The sequence below is a fragment of the Carya illinoinensis genome, chromosome 12, assembly GCF_018687715.1.
Source record: "Carya illinoinensis cultivar Pawnee chromosome 12, C.illinoinensisPawnee_v1, whole genome shotgun sequence".
Classification (NCBI taxonomy): Eukaryota; Viridiplantae; Streptophyta; class Magnoliopsida; order Fagales; family Juglandaceae; genus Carya; species Carya illinoinensis.
The window spans coordinates 29,205,468-29,231,270 of NC_056763.1; the positions used below are offsets into that span (position 1 = coordinate 29,205,468).

At 38.7% G+C, this 25,803-nt stretch overlaps 4 protein-coding genes and 1 pseudogene across 8 annotated transcripts; all 5 read right to left on the reverse strand.

Moving 5' to 3' along the window:
• Positions 1–74: 74 nt before the first annotated feature.
• LOC122289839 (ribosome biogenesis protein BRX1 homolog 2-like) lies at positions 75–4,257 on the reverse strand. Of its 5 annotated transcripts, none has more exons than XR_006236233.1 (10): positions 4,098–4,257; positions 3,629–3,860; positions 3,394–3,535; positions 3,096–3,174; positions 2,690–2,814; positions 1,883–1,984; positions 1,168–1,236; positions 980–1,078; positions 688–876; positions 75–443 (listed from the first exon to the last, which is right to left on the reverse strand). XR_006236233.1 is itself a non-coding variant. In XM_043097178.1 (8 exons), exons 1-8 carry the CDS (start codon positions 3,823–3,825, stop codon positions 745–747), a joined length of 945 nt encoding a protein of 314 aa, XP_042953112.1. In that variant the 5' UTR covers positions 3,826–4,214; the 3' UTR covers positions 477–744. The 5 variants fall into 5 exon arrangements, 1 of the variants encoding a protein (XP_042953112.1); XR_006236232.1 differs by having other exon boundaries at positions 3,629–3,883; XR_006236235.1 differs by having other exon boundaries at positions 75–427; positions 3,629–4,215.
• Positions 4,258–6,045: 1,788 nt separating this feature from the next.
• Positions 6,046–7,334, reverse strand: LOC122289063 (annotated as a pseudogene).
• LOC122289062 (F-box/kelch-repeat protein At5g26960-like) lies at positions 7,257–9,198 on the reverse strand. The gene has a single exon (XM_043095973.1). It carries the CDS (start codon positions 8,856–8,858, stop codon positions 7,557–7,559), a length of 1,302 nt encoding a protein of 433 aa, XP_042951907.1. The 5' UTR covers positions 8,859–9,198; the 3' UTR covers positions 7,257–7,556.
• Positions 9,199–10,125: 927 nt separating this feature from the next.
• Positions 10,126–17,720, reverse strand: LOC122289061 (WD repeat-containing protein 44-like). The gene is made up of 7 exons (XM_043095972.1): positions 15,676–17,720; positions 14,501–14,591; positions 13,988–14,145; positions 13,831–13,882; positions 13,625–13,707; positions 13,323–13,416; positions 10,126–11,074 (listed from the first exon to the last, which is right to left on the reverse strand). Exons 1-7 carry the CDS (start codon positions 17,347–17,349, stop codon positions 10,479–10,481), a joined length of 2,748 nt encoding a protein of 915 aa, XP_042951906.1. The 5' UTR covers positions 17,350–17,720; the 3' UTR covers positions 10,126–10,478.
• A 5,113-nt stretch (positions 17,721–22,833) lies between these two features.
• On the reverse strand, positions 22,834–24,772 carry LOC122290470. The gene is made up of 3 exons (XM_043098199.1): positions 24,553–24,772; positions 23,537–23,742; positions 22,834–23,370 (listed from the first exon to the last, which is right to left on the reverse strand). The coding sequence occupies exons 1-3, from the start codon at positions 24,640–24,642 to the stop codon at positions 23,115–23,117; spliced, it is 552 nt and encodes a 183-aa protein (XP_042954133.1). The 5' UTR covers positions 24,643–24,772; the 3' UTR covers positions 22,834–23,114.
• Between the last annotated feature and the right edge of the window lie 1,031 nt (positions 24,773–25,803).

Sequence of the window (25,803 nt, forward strand, 5' to 3'; positions counted from 1 at the left end):
TTGGAGGCACTAGAACTCGTGAGAACAAATGAAAAATAGTCTTCTTTTGGGTGGCAAGCAAACTACATCAGCAATTCAAACAAATGGGTCTAGTCATTACTTAGAATGGATAAATAGTGTCGTGTTCGACAGAACAAAGCGAGTAATCGATAAGTTTTCACCTAATTTGTGGGAGATACTGCCAATTCTACATCCTGTCTCAAGAGAAATGGGTGGTACTAATTTTTGGCGAGATGTTTCATGTTCGACACCAAATTAACACAAACAGTTACTCCTGACTCCCTTTAGTCTGGCTAGCAAACCAAATATACTTGCCCATCGGATTCACTCGCACTACTGTTTCGGGGAGGAAGAAATAGCTGCAGCCTCGGTAGTTCTTGTCAAGTACACAGTAAGATCTGGATGTCAATATCATTTGTAGAGGTCTCTGTCAGCAATAATAGCTAGATATTTGTCATGGAAATACACGAACGAAAGGGATTTAAAAGAATGATATGAAATAATAGCTAGATATTTATTTTGCAACACAATAGGAGAAAAAGATAAATCATAACAAAGAAGCAAATAAAATATAGAAAATCTGGACAAGCCCCAACTTGAACACATAAGCTAATCAACCGGGGAGCAATATTAAACACCAGAAAAGGCAGGATCATTTTGTAAAATCTGCCGTTTAGAGGAGGATACAAGGTGAAGAGGAAATTCTGCTACTTGTCACCAGAAAGTATGAGGTCTTCAAATGTATTATTCTTTCCACATATCCGCAAATTCGTCAGGCTCCAATGGGTCAGATAGCTCGTGCATCTTTCTCCTTGTCTTTGCTTTGACTTTCTTTGCATACTTCCCAGCCTTTTTCCTTTTTTCCAACGCTCGAATCTGGAAGCACAAAATTGATGAGAATAATCCATGATTTATAGGAAATTATAAGAATAAAATGGAAAGAAAGGGTAGAGGGGGAGGGCGCGACACCAGTGAATACCTGATTTGGTGATATGTAAAATGGATTCTCGTATAGGGTAGGTCCTCCAAAGCTGCCACTGAATATCTTGATTGGGTTCAAGCAGAACCGTGGACCAACCTATACAAGAGCATCTTCAGATTAAACTACTACGACAATTACCTGATACAGTACATATATTATGAAGCAAATTGCCAAATCCTGCAAACCTCAACAAGGGTCATATTCTCAACACCCCATCGGGGCACTTTATCTGCTTCATTATGAGGAACAGATATCTGCCAAAGAAAATCAAGAAATATATGCATCAATATCATGACTAAAAACTTTCCTATGTATTACTGTTGCTAGATATTGTAAATTGAGAGCTTCAAGGTCTTTTCAAATCCTTACAGGAGAGGAACTGTTATTTCTGGAAAACTACAACAGAAACCAGATCCATAAATCACAAGGTACAAAGCCTAGCTTATTTGAGGGTGGCTATTGGCAACAGAATCCAGATCCATATAACTATATGATATATGCCATGGATTTAGTATGTCCCTCCCTCCCTCCCTCCCTCCTTCCTGTGGCCAAACAACAGAATCTCTACTCACAAAGTCCTACTCACAACAAGTCAACAGTCCTTGTCTTAACAATGGGGAGGGAAAAAATTCACTTGTTCTCTGTAAAAGAAGTTTCTGCCCTAAAAATACTTGCATCATCAGGAAATGCTTACCACATAAACAGATATCACACCCTTCACACTTTTTTTTTTTTTTTTGTACATACACCCTTCACACTTTTAACATATAGAAACGCTCACTCAAATAAGAAAAAAACCAGTACCAACTTTTGAACCTTAAAGTAAGCCTAAAGTCTCCATTACTTTTTTTTCTCTTTTGATAAGTAAAGTCTTCATTATGAATTTATCCTTTTACCAACCTGATAATTCCGGAACCATATGTGGTCATCAACAATGGAGAAAACAAACACATGATCATGATAAGGCTTAGATTTCCTGTGTTCCTTTGGTATTCCAAATATCTGGGGAGTTGAAACAAAAGAATGTCAGTATGTGCAATTGACACCAATATAACAATCTGTAAAATAAAATAGTAGCATAGAATTATGAAATTAATTAAGATCAGAAGCAGCTGAACAAAAATTCATTTTAAGATAATTCTTAATACCGAATTCATGGCATACTAGATCCACATTTTATATAAATAAATAACACAGTCTCTATAAGTTACTAGGCACACAAGCATGTAATGGTGTTGGACAATTCAACAGAAGAAAGTGAAATATCAGATAACAGCAATTATTAAATGAAATAATTTGGGCTAATATAATGGTGTTGATCAACCTCTAGGGGTTGGCTATAGTGGTAGAGGGCGTTGTCTTGGTGGTATCTCTGTTCAAGTCTAAGGTTCAAATTCTCTTGGGTGCAAATAATTTTTAGGGACCATCGGATTGGGGAACTTCCCCTTGAATTACCCAAGGTGCACTTGCAGAAAACTCCTTACCGAGGGCCTGTGCAACCCTCAGATTAGTAGGGACTTTGTTCTCGAACGCCCAATGCCAATAAAAAAATATCAAAGATGGTACATTTGAGGATTGAAAGAATGATACTTCACATTACACAAGGAACTATAATATAAAATTAATCTGTGTAGATAGAATATAAATGTGATTTACAATTGTTTGAAGAATTGTTGCTTCAGCGGAAAGGGAGAAAAACCAAAGTACCTGAATTATCATCTCTTTCAAAATTTTCCAATGAGCATCTTTGTCAAAATTGTCCGAGAATGTCAAAATAGGACGAGCCCCTTTTAGATGATTCCCAGTAAGCTTCAGTTCCTCCATTGTGTGCACTGGAAATGAAAGGAAAAAAAAAAAAATCACATTGTTTCTCACCCATCTTTTCTCAAATTTCTACAGATACGTATTAACCATGTCTATTTATGGAAGTAATTGAATAATCTCATTGCACAAAATGGTTTATTTACATCATTCATCCCATATGAAACTCCCATGTAGTTTTTTTTTTTTTTTTTTCAAGAAGAGGAACCGTACCCCCATTTTTTTATAGTCCTCCTTTTCGGCGGAGGAATACCAAACTCCCATATAGTTAAAAATCAAAAGAGAAGCTTACCAGCATTAACTAAAAATTTGACAGATGGCCCGTTGGGGCATTTCGCCATCCATAGATAAAGATCTTGATGCTTCCTGCACTGAAATAGAATAAAAACAAAACGTTTCATTCGTAGATGACAGCTGAAGTAAAGCAAAAATGAATCAACTAATCTTCTTGAATTAAAACAAATCCATAATAATCAGCTTGCAATACGTTAACTTAAATCCCTTTTGAGTACCAGTTATATACCATGTCTACTAGCAATTATTCACAGCATATATGGATGTAATTCCTAAATCAAATAAAAATAAATCACCTCGAAAAAAAGGCAGGAAGAGCAACCTTTCAGCTCGACCAGCTCGTTCAAAGTGGAGCCCTTACTAGCCTTCGACTCGACCTTGTTATCCTTCTTACAGTGGGGCAAGAGCGACACCATATTCAACATCAAATGCCGGTACCTACATAGAATACACAGACAATGTTACTAATATAAAAAACAGATAACGAAAACAAATCACCACCAGGGAATGCAAGGAAACTAGATTTCCGACCTAAAATTAATGCGACGAGAGCAAGTCACCAGGACCTTCTCTCTGTTCCTGAAACCTGCGGAATCACTTTCTTTCTTCACTTCTTCACTCTTGTCTTTCCAACCCAATAGGGTCCTTTTAGGTCTCTCCTCAGCACTCATATCCTTCTTAGGCGGTGCCACCACCTCCGTCTCACTGTGTTTTCTCTTCTTCCCCATTGTTTTTTCTTGTTATTGTTATTCCCTTAAGACAACTAAGCATTCACCACAAGCATATCTGTCAAAATTCTCCCCAAAAGAAGTAAGCTTGGAGCATATTACAACAAGAATAACAACACCCAGGAAAAAAAATTATAAAAAACAAAGCTAAACAACAAATGCAAGCCCTTCTTTGTGAATCAGAGCTAATAGAAAAGTAAAGAATTAAAGAAACTTCTATTAGCGTGAGCAAAAAGAATGCTTTTTTAAAAGCAAATGGAGAAAGATGAAACCTAAGAAGTAGCCGGAGAGAATTGAAGGGAAGAAGCGACGGGTTTGATTCAGAGTGAATAACGTATACAGAGACAATAAACCCTTCGGTAACTCGGTTGCAAACTTGCAAGGAGGAGCCGAAACGTAAACCCTAAAACCTTTACGGCCCAATGAGGCCAGATGATGAAGTTTTCGCTGGGTTGGATCAACTTAAGGGTTCTCTTCTAATGATTTAGGCCCGTCTGATGTTCAGAATGGGCCCATAGTAGGCCCAACCAGCCGCAAAAGGAAATTCCCTTTTACTAATTTTTACCGAACGACTTCAAGAAAAGGGGAAAAAGTGCTTAAGACCCTCTCATTCATCTATACATATCAAAACAATTTTAGTTAATTAAGTGATTTATTGGAAAGACGATTGAGTTATTTTTAGCAGTAAATTGTAATTAATAAAACTGAATCGAATTCGCGGGCATCATGATGTTATCTACTAAAAAAATGGTGTAACTTTTAAAATGAACGAAACAACATTCTCGTCATATTACGAAAAATTACTGGACACTCGAAATATAGATAGCATTGTATTTTCATTTTATCTTAAAATTTCATAATATCAAATATTATTTATAAAAATAATATGAAAAGTCATCAAAGTATCAGTTTCTATAGAGGGAAAACCCATTTTTGCACCGGCCACTAATATCGCGACGCGTAAGCATTTTTAACACAATTCTCGTGTATCCGGCAACACCAAATCAACTCTCTATCTGCTTTCTCTCCCTCTCCCTGTCTCCGTTCCCTCCCTCTCCCTTCCTCTCCCAAATCCTTCACGGTCTCGTACTTTTCCATCTTCCCAAAATATTTCTTGACCGTTGCTTCAACAACTATTTCAAAATTGATCTCAACAATTAACTATGCATGCAACTACTTTCACAGCCTCTGTTCTTGCAAGTTGCATGCACATAGGAAAGGAAACTGAAACTTTCGGAGGAGCACTACCGTCTGGGTTTACGTCGGTGTACAAGGAGAGTGTGGGATTGGATCCAAATCCTCAATTTATATATATTTAAGGATAGTGGAAGTGAATTCAGGAGGGAGCTAGTATACACGGGGGGGAGGTGTTAGAAAAATGGGGTTAATGGGTATAGGAATCCATGACCATCTTGAATTCAATCACCGCAACTCCGTTGCTTAATCCATACATGCATCCATTACTTTTTCTTCATTTATACATATTTAAATTCATATGAGTTGTTTGCTATTGGATCTTTAAAAATGCCGTTGCGTTATGAGACACAATGTTGAGTCAATTTGACTTTTTTATGCCTTTTTCACAAGCTACCCAGTAATCTTGCCCCACTCGACGGAAGCCCCACTCGACGGGACGCTGATGAAAGCCCTGACACCAACGAGCCCCACCTGCACTCGTCTTCAAAGCTGACGGAAGGTAAAAAAATTTGTTTGAAAGCCTCTTTTTTTTTCGGTGCAACTTCCTTCATTGCTCCGTTTCGTTGGTGATCTGTTGGTTTTTTAATGTGCAACATTGTGAGAGGTAGTGAGAGGGAGAAAAGGGAGAGGGTAAATTTCGTTGAGGGCAGAGGGAGAGAAGGTAAATAGAGAGTCAGTTTGGTGTTGCCGGGTGCAAGAAAATTGTGTTAAAAATGCTTCCGTGTCACAATATTAATGGTTGGGGCGAAAATGTGTTTTAAACCCATCCAGCTGGGAGCTTTTCTCTTCTATAAATTGACCAATGAACAAAAAGAATATCGAAATCCTCTTCTGGTGCTTTTGCAATGGTTAGAATCGGTTGTGTTTAGTTTTGTCAAATTTCATGGGCAGATGATGGTTGGCCTTATTCTAAGGAGGAGACCAAGGTAATGGCATTCCTCTCCAATTTTTGTTTCACTCATATTTTTGGAAAATTCAAACATCTAGGATGAAAAATCACAACTTCCGGAGGGTGATTTGTGCTTTGCTAGGAGCGAGTGATATTTTATTGAAAATCACAGTCATCTTCTTAAGAATCATATACGTCTACAGAAGAAAATTGTTAATCTGCAACAACACAGGCTCTTGAGTCCAGACACCACAACTCGATCGGGACTGGACCGAGCCTTAACTGATATAAATCATCCTCTCCCGTGCAAAAGATGAGTTGACAAGGGCCACAAGGTTCTTGATAGGGCCAGACCAACAAGTTTCTCACTGATTTCCCAGACCTTCCGAGCCTTCGCTTCATCACTCGCTTCTTGAGACAACTGGTTCTCAAATGAAGCTAAATCTTTGTTCCAGTTCAGGAAACACCAGACTTTGTTAAGCTCGGATCACTCACCACCTTATACATCTCATACATCAGAAGGAACCAATTAATATCATACACGCCAGAAAATGAAAAACAAAGAACCAAAAAAAACAGTTTATTACTCTGCTGTCATTACCTGAGCAAGCCTTTTCCCAGATTCTTCAGAAACAAAGCCCTTAGCGATGTGCTTCTGAGATGAGGGGAAGAGGAGCCTGATCAAGCGGGTGAGCTCCCTAAACAAGCCTGTTGTTGTAATGCAACCCGGGTAAAGGGTAGAAAATGTTATGCATGTATCCTCGTGGTAGCGCATGTGGAAGTCTTGCATGGTGAGCATGTTGTAGACTTTGCTGTCCTTGGAGGCCTTGGCACCATTAAAGTTTCCACCACCATTCAAGGCCGAGGTGTTTAGCCCATTTAAGCCCCCCGCCAGTCCCTTCAGTTCTCCGAGGTTTGCCTCGGGTACATTTCCAGCCAAGATATTTGTCTTCCCTGATTTATTTCATATAAATATCACACAGTAGATACATGATGCGAGTGTTGGATTTATTTCAATGGGACAAGCTAGCTGAACTGAAGTATTCACAGATATAAAGAATATAACTCGGAATGAATGAATAACACTAATTGATCCCACAATGATGAGAGGCCTTGATTGGGTCAGATTTCTGCAAGTCCTCAAGCAGCATCCTGGGAGAAGGAAGTCACCGAGGTGGTTAGTGCCAACACTAAGCATAAACCCTTCAGCAGAAAATGTAGGCTCTTTAGCAGTTGGCAAATAAACGACTTCATTGCAGACTAACACATTAAGTGACCGATATGACCGTCTGAAGTAATCCGCAAATTGACGGACACTGTCGAGTGAAGCAAGGTCCCAGTGCAGCATTATGGTATAATTTTCCTTGACAATTCCAGCGGATTTGGCAGCCCTTTCAGTCCTGAGGAAATCACTGCATGCATGCCATAATTACGTGCCATTTTCCAGGGGAGGCACCAGCAAGTAGCAACCACGACACGTCCCCTTCTTAATACCCAATCAACAACCTTTTCCTCTCTTTGATTAAATAAAACGCCCAAAACAACGCTTTTCCTCGCTTTAAGCAAACGCGTGCGCAACTACAATCACGTGCGCTCAGGCTTGCGAACCCCCTAACATGCGCGGGGCGGATGGGGACAGCGTAACTTAGCACTCCACAGACACGCAGGCGGCGTGTCGAATCACCTCCGGAAGATCCGCCCCTCTGCTCCAGTCTCCGCCAGCGGAATCGTACAGCAACACTAGCCCTTCTCTCAAACCTCTTAGTCCCCTCCCGCTCCGCCTCAATAGGTCGTCGATACAGCCCGTGACTTGAACAAGCACCACCTTTACTCCCACTCCTACGCAACTGAACCTCACGGTGCTGTCCAGCCTAACCTGCGCCAGGAGAGGAGGGCTCTTTAACCTGCACCACTCCCCAAATCCACTGTTAACGCTGCTTCCGTTGTTGCTATTACTAGTGGTTCTTCTTCGCGCATCGAATCTCCAGAACGAGAGCTCCACGGCGTGGCTTGCGAGAACATACACGTGCCCGGCGGCAGCGCAAGCTGCCACTACGCAGCCGCCACCGGGGACGGCTCGGCTTCTCAACCATGTACGCGCCTCCACGTCATACAAGTCCATCGAGCTCGCGTATACGTGAGCCTCCGCGTTGGCGGCTCGTGAGGACTCGTCCACCGAAGCTCCGATCTTGAGCCCACCGATCACGTAGAAGACGCCGTCCACGGAGGCCCCAATGCAACCGTACCGCTTCCTCGGGCCATGCGCAACCACGCGCCACGTGTCGGAGTCGGGATCGTATTCCTCCACTGCGCTGGTCCTTGAACCACCTCCAGCGGCGTATATTTTCCCTGAAACGACGGCCGTAGCGAATTTCTTCCTATGGAAAATCATACCCGATCTGGCTACAACAGTCCCCGACCACGTGTCGTAACTCACCATCGAGTTCCGACCGATTATGAAGATTCTATGACCGACAGCGGACAGCCGCGCGTGGGAAAGCAAGCCATGGAAACTCCCGAGAGAAACGGCGTCGTTGGGGAGGAAGAAAGCGACCTTCCAGAGAGCATCGGCATCGTTATGGAAGCGAAGACTAGCGGCGTAAAGGCCGGAATCAGTGGCAGAGACGGCAAACACGAAATTCTCGAGGCGACCGAGGCGTCGGCGGAGATCGAAGAAGTAAGGGGACTGGACGAGGCGGGCCCAGCGGAGGCAAACGAGAGAGAGAGCAGGGAGAGAAGAGGGAGGGACACGGGAGAGGCATTCAAGAAGAAGGTCATTGGGAAGAGAGGAAACAGTAGTGGGGAGGGAGCAGTGATCGGGGACGTTGAGGGGAAGACGAATGTGGGAATGGGGATGAGAAAAGGAGTTGGGGGAAGTGTGGTTAGGGTTGGGAAAGCAGGATTTCATGAGCCATGAGAAGTGGCGAGAGTTGCAGCTCTGTGACATAATAAGGTGCGAAAGAAGCGGGCTGCAAAGAGTGTTTATTAATTATAACAGTGAGAGCGAGCCAGTGAGAGTGGGGGATTCATTTCTCTTCCATTTATTGATGGGAATATTTGGGGAGAGGAGGATGAGACTAGTTTTGAGTGTCATTTATGGCGACAAGGTGGGTTAACATGAATAAAGGGACCTACCTTACATCTAATGTAGACCAGACCAAAGTGGGCAGCCTGGAGAGCTATTGGCACTCGCAGAGCAAAGCTCCTCCAGCCGCTTTGATTTCGGTCTCCAAATCTTTTCTTACAAGTTCAGAAAAATGAGAAATGATTTGCCGCTTTGATTTGGGTCTTCAAATCTTGTCTTACAAGTCCAGAAAAATGAGAGACGATTTTAACAAATTTCAAAAGATTAAGTTTGGTGTAATCTTTTTGTAAAAAAAATAAATTTCTTCTTAAAAAAAATGTAAAAAATTTAATTTTTATTAGTAGATCTATCTTTTAACAAAAGATTTATATAAAATTTATATTTAGAATTATTCCAGAAAAATAGATTAGGGCTGACAAAAATGGAGCTGAGTATAAGCTTTTGAAAAGGAACCCAAGTTGTATTTGGATATGAGGGGCAGAGAGGATAAGATAATTAGGAGCCCTATGAGTCTGCCAGATATATCTCCAGCAACCAATGAGGCTTTGATTTTTGGATTTCAATATATTTTTTTATGCATTATTTTATTTGCTTAGAGAAAAACCTTCAGGCAGAGTGCGGTGCCAAGAAGCAACCTTGGTTGCTTTATTTTCTTTTGTCAAACATCTTGCCTGCAACCTTTTCTCTTTTCTTCATGCATGATTGCTCCGTTGACGTGCTATAAACATTCAAAACCAACCCATCGGATGGTTACACCATCCGTCCGGTTCAAATGGAAACTCCTTTGCTTAAGGGTATGGTTGGTGGGTGTAGAAAGGGATATTTTGGTCCCCGCTCACCAAAGTGCTCGACTCCCTAAAAGTAGTGGGGCTGGGGAGGTAAAAAAGCTGAAAGAGGATAGGATAATGTGGCGGGTTTAACCATCTGAATTAGCTGTTCTTTTTAGGTATTCTCGTTCACATATTAGCCGTTGAGTTCTTAAAATAACCACACTGGCACTGATTCATATTCGGAAAAACAAACTCTGAAGCAGATTTCGTCGAACCTCGAACAAGAGCACCATAAGCTAGCTCAAACTGACTCTGCAATACCACAGTCCAGAAATTTGATGAAAGAACACTAGTGAGAATTACTGGTAAAAGAATTTTCAATTTATAATTCAATAAGCTTTTCCCATGCTCATAACTCTACAATTCCCGATCACAGAAATTCATCGGTTTCCAGATTCAGGGTGTATTTTTTTTTTTCTTTTTAACAAATCTATTCTTTTTTTCCCCCAATGCTCAGTCGGACTGGATCTCCTTATGCACTCCACATCCGGCTAGCACAAGCACCAGAAGAAATGAAACACCGCTAAATGTTACAAATCTCACCCAATTAATTCTCTGTACAAATTTTGCCATATAAGTAGGGGGGAAGTGGAGAATTGCCTTCCGTGGTACAACTTGTTTCCCCCAAGATCGAGGTTGAGGTTTGGCCCCCTTAAATTCGAACCGGCAACCCAAAATTTTGAAACGTTCTAATTTCCCCTCGAAGGCCAGCAGTTACAATCACCATACCCCAGGCTGACATGCTTGGGTCCACACCATTGGAGAGATCCACACTGACACAAGGGCTGCTCCGAGTCCTAGTAGTGTGAAGAAGGTTTTCCTCTGGCCACGTTGCTGAGATTCTATCAAAGAAGTAACTATTGGTCGCACTAGAAATCGTTCCATTAAGTGGACTATTCGAGCAGCCAGATGCAGGTTGAGAACCACCATGAATCTCCTCAACAGGGGTCGGAGGATGATTGGCTGTGGAGACCTCATCAAGGGTGTTGTCAAGCCCGTTTTGTTCCTTGCAATAAGTATCTTCTAATCCCCAAAAGTCACTAGTGCCAGGCCAAGGTATAGCCACAGACACATCTTGGCAGTGGAAAAGTTCATAGGAGCGCGTAACAGTGACACCTTTGCTTCTACTAGGTCGGGAATCGGCTTCATGTTTCCACACATATACATGGGAATCCTCACTGGCAGAAACAACATATCTTCCATTTGCTGCAAGGGAGGCTGATATTTGACTGTTTTGGTTGCGAAATCCTGTCATGGAAGGCACCAACTTAAGCTGTGAAAATTGCTGGAGTCTGAACAGGCATTACATGCCAATATAGTAGTAGATGAGTGCATAAATAAACAAGAAAACATTGTTCATGAGTATCCAGAAAACACAGATTCCCTAACAAATTACTTTTAATGGGCCTGTGATGCCGCTCAATTATTTTTGAGCAAACGTTTTTCATATACTACCCTGTTTACTGATCGATTGCAGAGAATGATTTCTAATTAGGATGTACCAAACCCTGAACCATATGATGTTGGTACAACCAGTAACTAAAAAATGCCATAACTTGTGCCTGAGCTTTACGTCTAAACAACGTATTCTAGCACAAGTGGTCCTACCAAAAATGGTGTAGGGATACACCGGAAGTTGAGCTTGAATAACAAGAATGTAAACCCACAACCATCACAATCCATGTAGATTTGGCCAATCCACTCACAAGACTCCATTATAATAAGGATAATGATACAGTTACTTCCTCCTACCACCTATTTACTACTTTCACAATGCACTCTTAGATATCGTTGCAGACTCATTAGATGCTGAAACAACTAAAAAAAAGGTCAGATTTATCTTTCATCTCATATTCTCCTTGTTGTTTCCAACTTCTATGCTAGCACTACAAACCCTATCATTTTCAGAGGTCACCAGCTGATTTCAAATCCTGGGTGAAAATTCATGTGCTTGTCAACACCATTCTTATAAAGACATGCTCATCCCATGTAGCTTATTAAATAATACAGTTAAAATAGTACATGTGATCACCTTCTTGATTTCAAGTAAGAATAATTTAAATTTCTGAATCGGCCATCCAAAACTCCTACCAAAGGGGTATGGTATTGGACAATATTCCATCTGGCTCCACAGATGAGCACCAATCTAGCCTGTTGGTGTACACTAGATTTTGATGGCTCTACCTATGATATTGATAGGCAGAATTCAACCACTGATCTGAGCCAATCAATCTCAAAGACCAAACTGAGTTGAACCAATGGTGATGGGTGAATTTGGTCGTTTGGGCTGTAAGTATGATTTAACCCGCTTGAGCCCATCACAAGTGGCCCATTAGGTATTAATTTAGACCTGTTCAACTTGTCTCAAATTTTTTGAAATCAGCAAGCCTATTTTTGACCTTTTTCTATTATTCCTATTTGCATTTTCAGAATGTCCTAAACCCAAAAGTTGTTAGGATTTTGAATTTTCTATCACCAGACTCCAAACCAAAGAAAATGCTACTCTTCCTGCTGGTAGCACCCGCTGGGGGCTACCGCTGTTTTTTTTTTTTTTTTTTTTACTTAATGATTAAGTGAATTTTTTTTAATAATTTTGTGAATTTTTTTTAAATATATATTTAAAAGTGTTAAAAAATATGCGAAAAAAAAAATACACACCCAAAATGAACTAATGAGAGCTCCTAGCGGTGGCTGTAGAGCCACCCCCAAACAGAAACTGAACAATGCTCATCAGAAACCAACCAATTGATCTAGATACCACAACCTCATTTTCCACTACTTAAAATGGGACAAAGCATCATCATTTGAGCTAGAGTTCGATAGCTAATTTACTTGTAGTTGTCTCCATCAAGAAGTAAATTGACCCGTTACACATAAGTTTCAAGTACTTACCAGTAGAAAACATATCCTGCTTTACCGCGTCAATGAGGCATAAAATCTAATTTTACAGTTAACTGCACGAATAGGGAAATAGTGAATATGAGACGCATGAATATGGATGACAACACAAAATAGGATTACCCCTAACTCGGTGCCCAATCAACCCAATTATCAATCTTGATTATCAAGGTCAATGTAATAAGGAACTCGTGAACATCTAAGCAGGATCAATAAAAGGCTTTTCGAAGCCAGGTAAAAATCTCACTAAACATAGGTCCGACAGTGCAAGGCTCTATGCTTTGCTCCTTTGACTGACTTTTCACATCAGATCTCAGATTTATCTATTGCACTCCCTAAATATGGTTTTTTCACCTTTCCCACGCGTTAGTTGTTGTCCAAGGTATTGAATCCATTGTCCATCATAGAGATCATATTTTTTAATCTTATATAAATCAGAATTCAGAGACATACCATTAAAAACTTCAAAAAAGAAAGAGTCATGGGCATTCTATTAATCAACCAAAACGGGTTCAAGGCAAAAAGCTTCATGTATCAAGCATTTTCATATGGCTAGAGAAGATATAATGAAGGACCATTTGATATATTTTATTCTTACCTTTAAACTTGTGCACCAGATCAACACCATCCACAACCCGAATTCGTGAATCTGTAGATGTGATGAGAACTTCTGATGAACTTCCTGGAGCAAACTGTTCATTTTTAAACTGATCAGCAAATGAAAGGATTACAAAAATTTATGGTACAAAGTAGGCATGAAAACAAGCTCTGCAAGGGGAAAACTGAACTGAACTGAACAAAGAGCAATTAAAAGGAAACAAAATCACTTCTGCTCTTCATTTCAGAATGTATGATATATAATAATAATAAATAAAAAAAGCTACAGAAGCACCAAATTACCTGGAAACCAGTGATTTTCTTGTGATTAGATTTCTTCTTCTTGTTCTGCAGATTAATTTGATGTTTTTGTTGTAACTTATTATCTGAAAGCATGAACAGACGGAATTATTATTAGTTATGTGCAAAGCACTTGACAGAACTAGGCAAGCACATCCACAACAATGCAATAACACCACATGGAGAAAGGGAGCTGTATGATATCGTACCAGATGTATTGTATAAACGGCAACTCCCCTTGTATGAACCAACCAGTGCGCCCTTCAGAAATCAACAAAGTTTCTTGAGCTAATTGAACAGCCTTATTTTACACAAATTCAACTTGTCTTTTTATACAAGGACAGGGCATATTAGCTAATGACCAACCTGACCATCCGGTGTATAGCAAGCAGCGGTGACCATCTCATGCACATCATTCCAATCAACAACCTGACGATCAGGAATGCTCCATATCCGAACCTTAGCATCTAGGGATCCACTGATGAAGTAATTGTCATCAACAGGATTAAACTCTATGCAAGTTACTGTGTCAAGACACGTCCAAGACATAATGTAATTAGCAGTACACAAAATAGTTCACTGAGGAAAAAAAAACTTATTTCTTGTAATGAAAAACTCTCAATAATAAATCACAGTCACATCTCTAAGTTCTAAGTAAACAATTATCATTTTTTTAGAGTGAAATACTATTTTCACTTACAATAAAGGATGAAATATTATTTTCTTCATGAACATAAAAGTTAAATAGTTTCATGCATCAATAAATGATTAGTTCTTTACTCTGTAAAGGAGCATCCACATCAATGGCCTATAATTCAACAGGAACTAAAGAGAGGCTGAATAAGGGAAAAGAAAGACAGCCAGGCCACATCAACTTACCATAATCACTGTGTGAAAAAATTTTCAAACAAGACTCGCTAGACAAGTGCCACAGTCGCACTGTTTTGTCCATTGAAGATGAGAGCAAGTGCTGAAAAAAAAAAAGGCACATATTTGTAAGTCTATCTTCGCTCAAAATTTGACAAAAACGTTCAATTACTTAACTTAGAAGAGCTATTCATCCTATGCATAATTATTCAATAAATATCCACTGAGGCTTCTGCTGAAGGTTGCATGAACATTAGCCATCATTAAGTCTCCACATCAAACATTTAATTGCACTAAAAAAAGGTTACGCAGAACCAAGACACTACAAACTCGCTGCCTAGCAATATCCATGTTAACAGGACATTACATGCTGTTGGGTATAGGGTAGCAGACGCTTCAAATTGGTGGTCATTGGAAAACAGGGAAATATCATGCTTCAAAGTCTACTTGCACACAACAGCAATTCTCAAGTCCATAATATCGGCCAACCTAACCTTCAATCACACAATTAAATATAACCTAATAGAAACACAGTGCATAAAGTAAAAATTTTAAAGTAATTTTGAGAAAATATCTATAATCCCAACAATTACATCCTATTTAGCCCATTACTTCTACTAGAATACAAATCTCTCAAAACTATCTTATAAAAATAATTAAAATCCTATAGTAACTTCTGCTTATAAAGTGTCTCTAGATAATCATGCTTCTCTTCTATAGGTCTCTTGTACTTGTTCTATATCTATTATCGTCAATAAAATCCTTGTTGACTGATTTTAAAAATTTAAAAAAAAAAAAAAAAAACACTTCTGCTTATGAAGTGAGAATATTGGACAATCTTTAACCATTGTCTTGAGAAAGAGGGCCGATTTTGCAAATGTACTCCTCTTATAATTTTCATCAACCCTAACGCTAAATAGTTCCTAAATTACTTAACATTCAACAAACGTTCACCTGTTAAATAAAAGTATAGTTCCCCTAAAATAGGGCTACTATCCAAGAGTTAAAATAAGTCGCATGACTTCAAAAGTGGATCAAAATATTAATTATTTCGGTAACTTTCTTGTCGGAAGACTGAAACTCCAGCGCTACAATTATGTTACAAAAGACTTGGACCTACATATGTAAATAAACGATAGAGCACAACAAAACGGACGCATAGGAGCACATAAAAAATAGCAACTAACCTGAGACTTGGACCATGAAAGGTCAAGCACGTCATCAAGATGTCCACGAAATGTACAAATGGGTTTTTCTGAAAGTGAAAACACGGTCTCTGGCACCACAACATAATCCAAGCTCACTGATTTCCGGCTTATTGATGACCTCCCCCTTCTCTTTTTTTCTGGATGATTGTCCATACCTGGAGATAACGAAGTCGGTTCCGGCGACCCATTGGCAACAAAGAACAAATTTAAATTCCCATCATCCAGTTTCTCCAGCAAAAGATCCCCCTTCCTCTCCGATTCCACAACCTGCCAAACATGAATAACACGATCCTCACCGGCACTGGCGAGATACTTCCCGTCCAAACTAAACTTAATGGTCCATATAGACCCATTATGAGCCTGTATCTCCTGGCTCTTGTAGAGTGCGGCGAGCTCTTTATACGACTTCCCATACTGCCTAACCTTTACTCTTTCCGGTCCATGAAACGAGACATCCTGGCTATCATCTGTAGCAGAGCTAGACCTCCGCCCGCCCTTCTCTGATGAGGTATCCCTCTCATCACTGCTCCGTCTCTCCTTATGACCCGTCACCGAGCTCGCCACATTCCTTATACTCTTCAACCAACTTCCTTTCTTCTTCATTTTTGCCCCGCTCCCACCAACCCCATTTGCATTCGAATCCAGGCTATCCTTATTCCCATCCTCGACATTCTGCCTCCGCATTAATTCTTGAACAATCGGCGAATGCCCAACGCTCATCTCAAACTCCTCCATAGTCAACTGCCGCCCAGTCCCTACTTCTTTGAGTTTGTTCCACATCCCATCTTCCCGAATCTCATTCACCACAAACTCCTTCCCGTTATCAAGGTTCTTAATTAAGCACACTTTATCACTTTCCCTCCCAACGCCATCACAATCCAAACCCTCCTCCTCGACCTCCCTACCACCACCACCTACATTGCTATTAAAATTGACGTCTAGACCCTCCGTGGAATCGCCACGGATCGCTTCAACCTTTTTAGAATTACTCTTACCAACTGGCTTCTTATTTGGCAAAGCAGCGACACTAGCAACCGGTGATTTGCATTCTCCGCTACTATTATCGCTCCGGGACTTGACAAGAACAGCGTGGTTGCAGTGGTAATTATCATCATTATTATTTACAAGAGAGCCGCAAGAAGGAGAAGAACAAGGAAATGAAATAACAGGGGGAGCAGGAGAGCAAACTGAGGAGGATGTCGTTATAGCATCATGTTGACGGTCATTCCCATCTGATTTTGATCGAACCATGGTGAAAGCACCGGAGTGATTGGACAAGCGGGCGGACAATACCGATCGGCCAATGTCTCCACCGAATCCGAAATCTCGGGTGGGTTTGGCGCGGGACAAGGAGGGGTCGTTGCTGAGGCCCATTTGACGGAGGAGACACGAGCGGCGTTCGGAGACGGAAGAGGGCTCGGAGATCCAGACATCGTACTTGTTGGACGCGCCCATTGGGAATTTCGGTACCGACCCATGATTAGGCGAGGCCGAAGAAGAAACGGCGTCGTTCTCCTCGGTGTCGGAGTTGGAGTTGGAGCATGAGCAGGATGACGAGACGATGCGGTCAAGGGACTCGTAGAAGCACTCGTTGTCGTCGTCGCTGCGGTTGTCGTTCTTGTATTCTTCTTCGTCGTGGTGGGTTTTGCTCATCGTTTGATACTAATACACCTCGCGGGCATTTCCCATTTCAATGGAGAAATGCCCGGGTGATCGAGTGGATCAGAATGGCCGACTCTGTCTCAATCTCCGTGAGTCCCACTCTGTCTGCCCGTGAAACGACGGCGTATTTGTTCGATCTGTGTGGTTTTTGGGGAATTCGGACAAGAAGAGATATGGGTTTTGGGGTTGGAACTCAGATCCAATGAGAGAGACGAGGGGTTGCGGAACGAAGTCCTATGCTGTGGGGAGTTGGGGTTTGGGCAAAAATGTTTGTGTACGTAGAGAGAGAGAGAGAGAGAGAGAGAGAGAGAGAGAATGGGGGAGGGAGGGAGACAGAGACTTCTTTTCTCGTTTCTTTCCGACGGGAAAATGAAGTGAGGAGGTAATGTAAATAAAAATATCATTTACCATTTTCTAGGTGCCGTGATTTTATAAATTATTGATGTGTAGTCGTCAAAGTAGACATCTACTTAGCAAACAAAATTAATGAATAATTTTTTCAATTATCTAATTATGTATCAAAATTATGGGTGGATAATGATTAAAACCATCATCAAATTTAATTATAGTAAATTTAATAACTAATGACGTGTGATTTAAAAACCAAAAAAACTATTTACTCAAATGCAGGCACCTAAAATAGATTAAAATTTAAAGTAGAATAATATTTACAGTCATAAAGTATATAAATTTTAAATATTTTTTTTAAAAATAATTAACTAAATATAGACCTTATTTTAAAAAAAATTAATAAAAAATTATACTTTTTTAAAAAATAAATAAACAGTATTTACTTAATCTATAAATATATATAACATTATTTGAATTTAAAATATTTGAATTTAAATTTAGATTGACTGGAAAAATGGTAAGTCGGTAAGTGGGGGAGTGCGAACCTTTTGGATTTCACACTTCTTTTAGTAGAGAAGAAGATGCTCTCCTTTCATTTTTTTTTTTTTTTTGGTCTTTGCAATAACTTCAACCTGCCCATTGGGCCACTACATTTGTGGTTGATATTATCTTTCATTTGAGCCATTTTCCTTTATTTTTTGTGAAGGGTATTAATTAGGATAGGCATTAGCTAGGTTCAAAACACACAGAACATTGATTAACCTGGTATTACTAAAAAATAATCAGACACGATAGCCATGTTAGAGTGGCCATCCAGTAAACATGTAATAGTCACGTTAGGATAAAGCAAAAAAAAAAAAAAAATGGATTGGAAAAAGCCCAGAGAGAAAAGAACAAATTTAAGGGTGGTTTAAGGATTGCTTGAAATTTTATTATTTTAATCAAACAATAATGACAGACCACATGAGCAGAGATTGCGAGAAGCAGTACATCAAGTTGGTAGGGCCACCAAAAATAAAATAGGAAAGAACAAAGGTGCCTTGGGAAATGAACCTGAAGGAAAAAGGTCGGATTCTTTGGGCTTGCCTCTACCAGAAGAGTCCAGCCCCATTACTACGCTGTCCAGCCCATTATTTGATTAATATGGCTGTAATTGACACTACATTCATAATTGAAAGGGAACCTCCTCTCCATTTCCTGCATATGCTTTTCATAGCCTTCATAATTGCCACCATTATTAATAAATTAGTACTAATCCATTATAAATAAATTAAACCCACGCAAGAAAAAATAAAAAAATCCATCACACCCGAAGACACACCACGTGGCTTGATTCCCAACAGCCTGTTTGAGCTCGAAAAAGAATTCCATGCAGAAATAGAATAGAGGCAAAAGGAAAAGTTTGAAGCTGATCGTATTGATACTAAAATGATATGCTAATTGCAAATAAAATATAGAGGAGACAACACTTTTTTTTTTTTTTAAAGCAAGTGGCATTAATTAGATAAATCTTTGAGTCAGTCTTGTTTCATTGACGATGTGGCAACAGACAATTGGCTTGTAAAGGATCAATGTCCTTGTTAATTTAATTACCGCATCATTAGCAGGAGATCAACATGTTCAAAATCTCATAAAAGTCACAGATCGAATTGAATCTTCTTTTAAGTTGGTGTGATGACAGTTCGGGGCATAGCAATCTTTACTTTTTACAAGGGATAAAGTATTTTTATAGATAAATATTTTAATTACAAAATAATTTTAAAAAATAAATTTATAAACTTACATGATTTAAAATAATACGTTATATGATAAAATTATTTTTATTATAAAATATATCTAACATTATAACATATTATTATTTTTTATTTTTGAAATACTTGATTGTATCACTTCAAATTGGGCTTATACATTTTAAGAATGTGAACGATATAGTCTCATTTGTACAAGGATGAAATTAAATAAAATTAAAATTAAATAAAATATTATTAGAATATAATTTTATAATATTATTATTATTTTAAAATTTTAAAAAATTATGATAATTAAATCAAATAAGATGAAATGTTATGAAATAATTTAGAAAAACAAACTGGGCATAGCTCCTGTAGAATCATAGAAGAAAAAGTTTATAAAAAAATAAAAATAAAGTAAAATCCAACCTGACAAAGAATTGAAAATTTCATTTAAACCTGCGTTCAGTTATTAAATTCATATATACTCATTTTATTTAATAATTATAATTTTTTTAATTTTTAACATAAATTATAATAAATAATTTAATTTTTTTAAATATTTAAATATTAATCATTTTTAAAAATAATATTTTTTTATTTTTTATTTTTTATTTTTCTTCGTCTTCACTTAACTTACTGTACAAACCAAACCGGCTCTAAAGGCAAAGGGCAAGAAGGAGCCTTGGTTTCAGAACTGTTTCAGAGAGATCTTGTGCTGAACTGGCTGAGGCTAGACTTACGTATCTCAACAAGGATTTGATGTTGCCATATGTAGGAGTTAAAACTGAGAGGCTAGGGGCCCCTCGGATTGACCAAAATAAGGTACATTTTATCTCAGAATGCACAGACAGGAGGAAAAGATTCAGAAGGCTAGGCTAGCACCACAAATATCAAAAACATGATGCATGCATCTTGCAGACTTGCAATAATATCAAAGAAACGGCCCATCTCTGTTGAAAGCCGGGGGATCAGGAGCATATGATATGACAGGTATATACTCAGGCTGGCTAGCTAGCTAGGAAATTAAATAGGGGGAATGACAAAGGTAACATTTTCTAAGGTTTTCCATGTGCACTGTACTATTTCCATTAAATAAAAAGATAAACAAACAGAAGCAACAGACCAGAAACGTAATGAAGAGGCTGGCCGCTGGCCTTTTCGTCAATTGCTGTGCTCCTCGAGCAATAATAATGTCCTTTGTTGCTCTTAAGTGTGTATGCACGATTGTATTGCATCATCGGAAGATACAAGCAATAATTGAATGGAAATTCCCTCATACTCGAATCTGCACAAAGGCAAGTGAGTCCAAGTTCTCTTTATCTCATTCTCTTCCCGATTTACACCACAAGAAACTGCATTGAAAAGGCAGTACTGAACCCTGTGTTCAAATCAAAATGCATTGGAACACCGCATGAAACGAGCTTTTATTTTATACAGTAATTTTGTTTAAAAATTTTATTATATACAAATACGATCGCGTGCTAATCTGTATATTAATACTGATTCATTCATATTTAAAATTTAACTTAACACTATTTTTAATAAAATTTATTTTTTAATCAATCACATTATATTAATATACAAATTAATACATAATTATATTTATAACTATATTTTTTCTTTATTTAAAACGTTCAATAATCACAATCAATGAACCGGGTTTCAGCAAAAACTATTCTCCAGAACTCCATAATCGTACGGTATCCTAAAACTATTATTAAGTGCATGCCCGGGAGCTGGCTGGATCTTTTTGTCATCCATGAATCAGATATATGCAGCTTTATGTTATCAATTGAGAGATGGTATGAACACTAGTGAACTAGGGATTGGCCTTGGGTTGGGAGCCGGTCCAGTTCCTTTCAATTTCCAAGTCGAGAGCCAATTAATGCGCTTTGAATTGATATGTACGGAATTTCTACTTCTAAAAGCTGCTGCGAGCATCACTCATATGGTCGTGTCATATGCTACTTCTGGTACTGAAATACGAGATCGCGACGTGACAAAGTCCAGCTTTTGTTCGATTTTCTAGGGAGCCGACCTATGAATATCAATAAATAGTTTGTTGCTCTCCATGCAGGTTGTGATGCTCGACTTAGCCCCCGTGTCAATCTTATCTCCTTTCCTCGTTAAAACCTTTTTAAGTTTTTATATAAAATAGAATAATTAATTTAATTTTGTAAAATTTTAAAATAAAAATAATATTAAAAATAGAATATTTAAAAAAAAATGAAATCTATACTTTTATAAAGATTGAGGTCGGAATTTATCTATTTAAAATGGGTAAGTATAATTTATTTTAAAAATCTCGTATGACTTGGGGGCATGTCCATTTTGCTTTTGGTATATTGGGATGGGTGAGAATTCACGAGAGCCAAAAACTCGGGAGTTACTCTGCCATGCCCTAGGAATGCACCAGTCGTTAACAAGCTCGGCTACACCAGTTTCTCGTCAAAATTAAGTTGATTTCGACTCTCCTTTTCCTTAAACGAAGGAGGTTAAATTATTATTATTTTTGGAACAAATGCGTTACAAGAAAGAAGGAAAATGGAGGAAGGGGGAAGGTATCGAGTATTGATGGGAATGCATTGATCACAGTGAATGGAAGCCGTCCCATCGAATGGTATTATTGTACTGAATAAAATTGGAACTTGCGAGAATCTCGGAAAGGATTCGACTTAGAAATGTTCTGATTCTGCTGAAGGTGTTGGTAACCATATCTCTACTGATAGGACAGATTTCTTCAATATACGAGGGTATTTTGTTGTTCAGAAGTGACATCCGTGGAGGCTCCTTCTAGTTTTTACGATGATGTAAATATTTTTTAGCTGAAATTCCTTGACTATGGTCCATTGGGGTTGCTTACGTTTGTTGGAACGAGGCACGCATACTAGCTTTGTCTTTTTGGCCCATTTACAATAGCTGGCATTTATGGTACAAACGAGAATCTCTCCACTTTATTCCCGGAAAGTTTTTCTTGGGCATCGGCTCCATTTTAGTGGAAGATAATCTTGGTGAAGGGCTTGAAGATTGCTGAATATTACATGTTCACTTTTCTTTATGGTCCAACTTTAACACTTGGTTTTCGGTCTCGAAATGTTGGGCTAGTACAGTCCAGGCTGCAGCTTGGAGTGGGTGTGTTTTGGGCTCTGTAGAGGCAACAGTTTCAGAAATATGGGCTTCTTAAATACTACTTTAGAATAGTTGTAGCCCGAATTGGCAAAACTAGCGTGGAAGATAATTACGAAATCTACCTGTTAATATAACTTTCTAATTTCTTTCCTTGTATGTCTGATTTAAAACCAATATGAGATGAAAGTCGTTTGAACGCAGAAAGGATTAGAACAGTCTCCATATGAACACGTTATATAAATGACCTAAAATACACATTCGATGGATCTTTAACAATTCTATTTGCACTTATTTGAACACGAGCAATCACCTTATAATCATACATATGACAGCACAAAAAATACACAGCAGCATTGAAGGGGAGAAAGGGAGAAAAAAACATCAATATGGACTTCGAATGCAAGTTATCACCAACTATTTTGGACCTAAAAACACAAAATGCAACTCAAAACAGGCAATTGAAAAAGCAAATCAATGCAGGGAGTCCAGACAGTCGCATCTATCTGCAGAGTAATGGCTACAAATTGATCAACTTAATCAAGCTCATTTGTAGGTTCCCATACCCACAGCAGGTTCTCTATTATATGGTTGGAAGCTTTCTCTGGCCTTTGAATAGCACACATAGTACAACTCAGAGACTATGGAAGTGAAGAAAACGAAAGCTGCCCCTGCTCCAAAAACTCCCTTTCTCAAGGTTGAGCAAGAGGGAGGATCTGCAGCGGCTATTGCATACTTGGTGTGGTAGGCATTCCTCACTGAGCCAGCCAGCAAGCAGATCTCAGCAATCAAGAAAAACAGCCTGAGAGAGATAATAGGATAAAACAACCATATCAATGCAACGGTGTATGAAGTAAACCCCAAGTGCTTGATAAAAACTGGTTTATATGGGTGGTTTTCAATTAAAGTTATTTCATCACGAGTATCGGAGACCTAAGCTTATCGTTTAAGTTGTTAAGGGAACATACCAGCAGACCATGAAAAGTACAATTGCCCAGGCTCTTGAACCTCCGGGACTCAAAGGCTTTCCGCAGCAGAAGCATCGGCTTGCCACCATTATAATGACTTGACTAGCCATGAGAAACAATAATGCACCAACACCGAAGCCTGTTGAAATGTCCGAGTCATAGACACAGTACCTATAGTTTGCTTCACCATCCAGGGAAACCGTGGCCTGCCGAAGAAAAGTTTAGTTCCAAACCAAAGGGAGAGGTACTTTCAGTATCTGTTTATTCATTTCTATGACATTTCAATTGAATCTGTTCTATGGTTAACGATTTGAATCAGCATTAAGTTGAAAAATCACAAGAAAACCAAGTGTCGACTTTCAAGACATTTGCAGTATTCTGGGAAATTATAAGTATTAACCTCAAACCGCCAACTACTATGAAACAAGACAACCGCAAGTTATCATTTTTTACCTGTTTCTTTTGTTGTCCTATCTCCCAAACATGTTTCTTTAATTAATAAAACCCGAAACCCCCCAAATCTCAATCTTATCTCCCACCCTGTGTTTTGTATGGGTGCATGTACGGGATAGAAAAAGAAAGACAGATAATTATATTAGAAGTTCAGGCAAAAATATAATTTCGATTACAAGATCTGGCATTTTCATCAAGAACATATGCAAGAAGATTACTCTACTGATGAATGGTTGTTGAAACCTTATGGCGAAAATAAGAAAACAAATAATTAGCAAAAAACATAGAAAATTTCATTGCGCAATTAACCCTATTCTCGTAACTGTTGTGTGCCAATAAGAATTATTAAAGAACTAAACACAACAGATTGGAAATACAAAGAAAATGCAAACCACTTGGACATAGTAAACCGAGAAGAAAATATTGACTTGAGCTCAACACATCCATAAACGAACTAAGTGCCTCGAAAATTAGCGGCGAAAAGATTTTAATGGACTAACAAGAAAGGTAGCAAAGAAATAATTGAGCTGTAGAAAACAGAAACGATAGGAATGAGTACTCACAGTGCTTCTCCTTTGCTCAGCAGCAATAGCCAAACCGAAGGCGATGATATCAAAGATGAAGACTGTAATCAAAATCAACATGGAAGCCATGAATGAAGCTTCAAGGATCAAAACCCAACCAGATCTACCTTTTCTCTCTGCCCTTCTTTTACTCTAAACTATCTCTCCAGCTCTAAATATACGAAAATCCCCAGCAAGCGAACGACACAAGCTATTTACCAAAGAGACAACAACATCACGCCAAATGATTGAAAACATCTTTCACCTGCAACTTCCAGATTCCGAAAATGCCCCCCAAAAAGAACAACTGTTTCTGTTGGTGGCACCGCCAAATTCACTGTTTCCTTGTTTCTGTAGTTATTGGTTGCCAGATTTATTAATGTGTATTTAATTTGGGTCGTTGAATAGAAGGGACAATTGAGGTATTTTGTCATGCCCAGGAGGTATTACCGTATTAGTACGCAACTGACGGTGTCGGTGAGGGGGAAATGGGAAGTGGGAACTGAAGAGTATGGAAGAAGAGAGTGGGGCCCTCGATGCTTCTTCTTCTCCTTCTTCTCATGACGTAAGGGGAATCGATGGATGGGCTTTATTTATTCCTTTTCTACTTTCTAAAATTGACCCGACCCAAAAAGATCCAACGGCTGGTGTCTGGGCTAACTTTGGATCCGTGAGATTTACGAAAGAGTTGAAAGGTGAAAAATCGAACCCATAGAGCTTTCATTGCTGGTACCCATTCGCTGTCATTTGGGCCTTTGCTTGGGCCTGTCTCATCCTCTCTTCTGTACAGTTGCTTAAAGTTCACGTGATCCATTTAATATTTTATTTTTTTCCCTTTAATTATAATTTAGACAGAATTAAAAATGTCTCAATCCTTACCTTTCCAATTAATAATTCTATGCTCTAAGCAATTTATGTAACTAAGAAAAATAAGATGCATGATATATATATATCGCGCCATATTTAATATTGAAATTCATGTTAGAGTTTTATCTATAAAAGTAATTTAATATGATATATTAAATTGTAAAATTAATTTTATTATAGAATAGATCTAACAGATCACATGAAATTACGTCATTTTATAAATTTATTTTTATAAAATCTCTTTATGGTTGTTGTAACACTTCTCTTTGTATACTGTCAAAAAGTTTCTAAAAAACAACAATAATGTTATGTTGCTCCTCTTATTCATTGTTGAAAAATGAATCAAGTAATCACAAACATTTTCTATAATAGAATATCTTATAC

Bases quoted from the DNA above. Each gene is read 5' to 3' on its own strand.
- LOC122289839 (XM_043097178.1), bottom strand. From the start codon at position 3,825: ATGGGGAAGAAGAGAAAACACAGTGAGACGGAGGTGGTGGCACCGCCT. The intron at 1,079-1,167 runs GTTTGCAGGATT...GCTCTTGTATAG, and splicing joins AGAATATGACCCTTGTTGAG to GTTGGTCCACGGTTCTGCTT. The intron at 877-979 runs GTATTCACTGGT...TTGTGCTTCCAG, and splicing joins TTTACATATCACCAAATCAG to ATTCGAGCGTTGGAAAAAAG.
- LOC122289062 (XM_043095973.1), bottom strand. From the start codon at position 8,858: ATGTCACAGAGCTGCAACTCTCGCCACTTCTCATGGCTCATGAAATCC.
- LOC122289061 (XM_043095972.1), bottom strand. From the start codon at position 17,349: ATGAGCAAAACCCACCACGACGAAGAAGAATACAAGAACGACAACCGC. The intron at 14,592-15,675 runs GTTAGTTGCTAT...TTTTTTTTTCAG, and splicing joins TTTCATGGTCCAAGTCTCAG to CACTTGCTCTCATCTTCAAT. The intron at 11,075-13,322 runs GTAAGAATAAAA...CTTCCATGACAG, and splicing joins TCTGGTGCACAAGTTTAAAG to GATTTCGCAACCAAAACAGT.
- LOC122290470 (XM_043098199.1), bottom strand. From the start codon at position 24,642: ATGGCTTCCATGTTGATTTTGATTACAGTCTTCATCTTTGATATCATC. The intron at 23,743-24,552 runs GTGAGTACTCAT...TTTCTTCGGCAG, and splicing joins CTGAGCAAAGGAGAAGCACT to GCCACGGTTTCCCTGGATGG. The intron at 23,371-23,536 runs GTATGTTCCCTT...TATCTCTCTCAG, and splicing joins GTACTTTTCATGGTCTGCTG to GCTGTTTTTCTTGATTGCTG.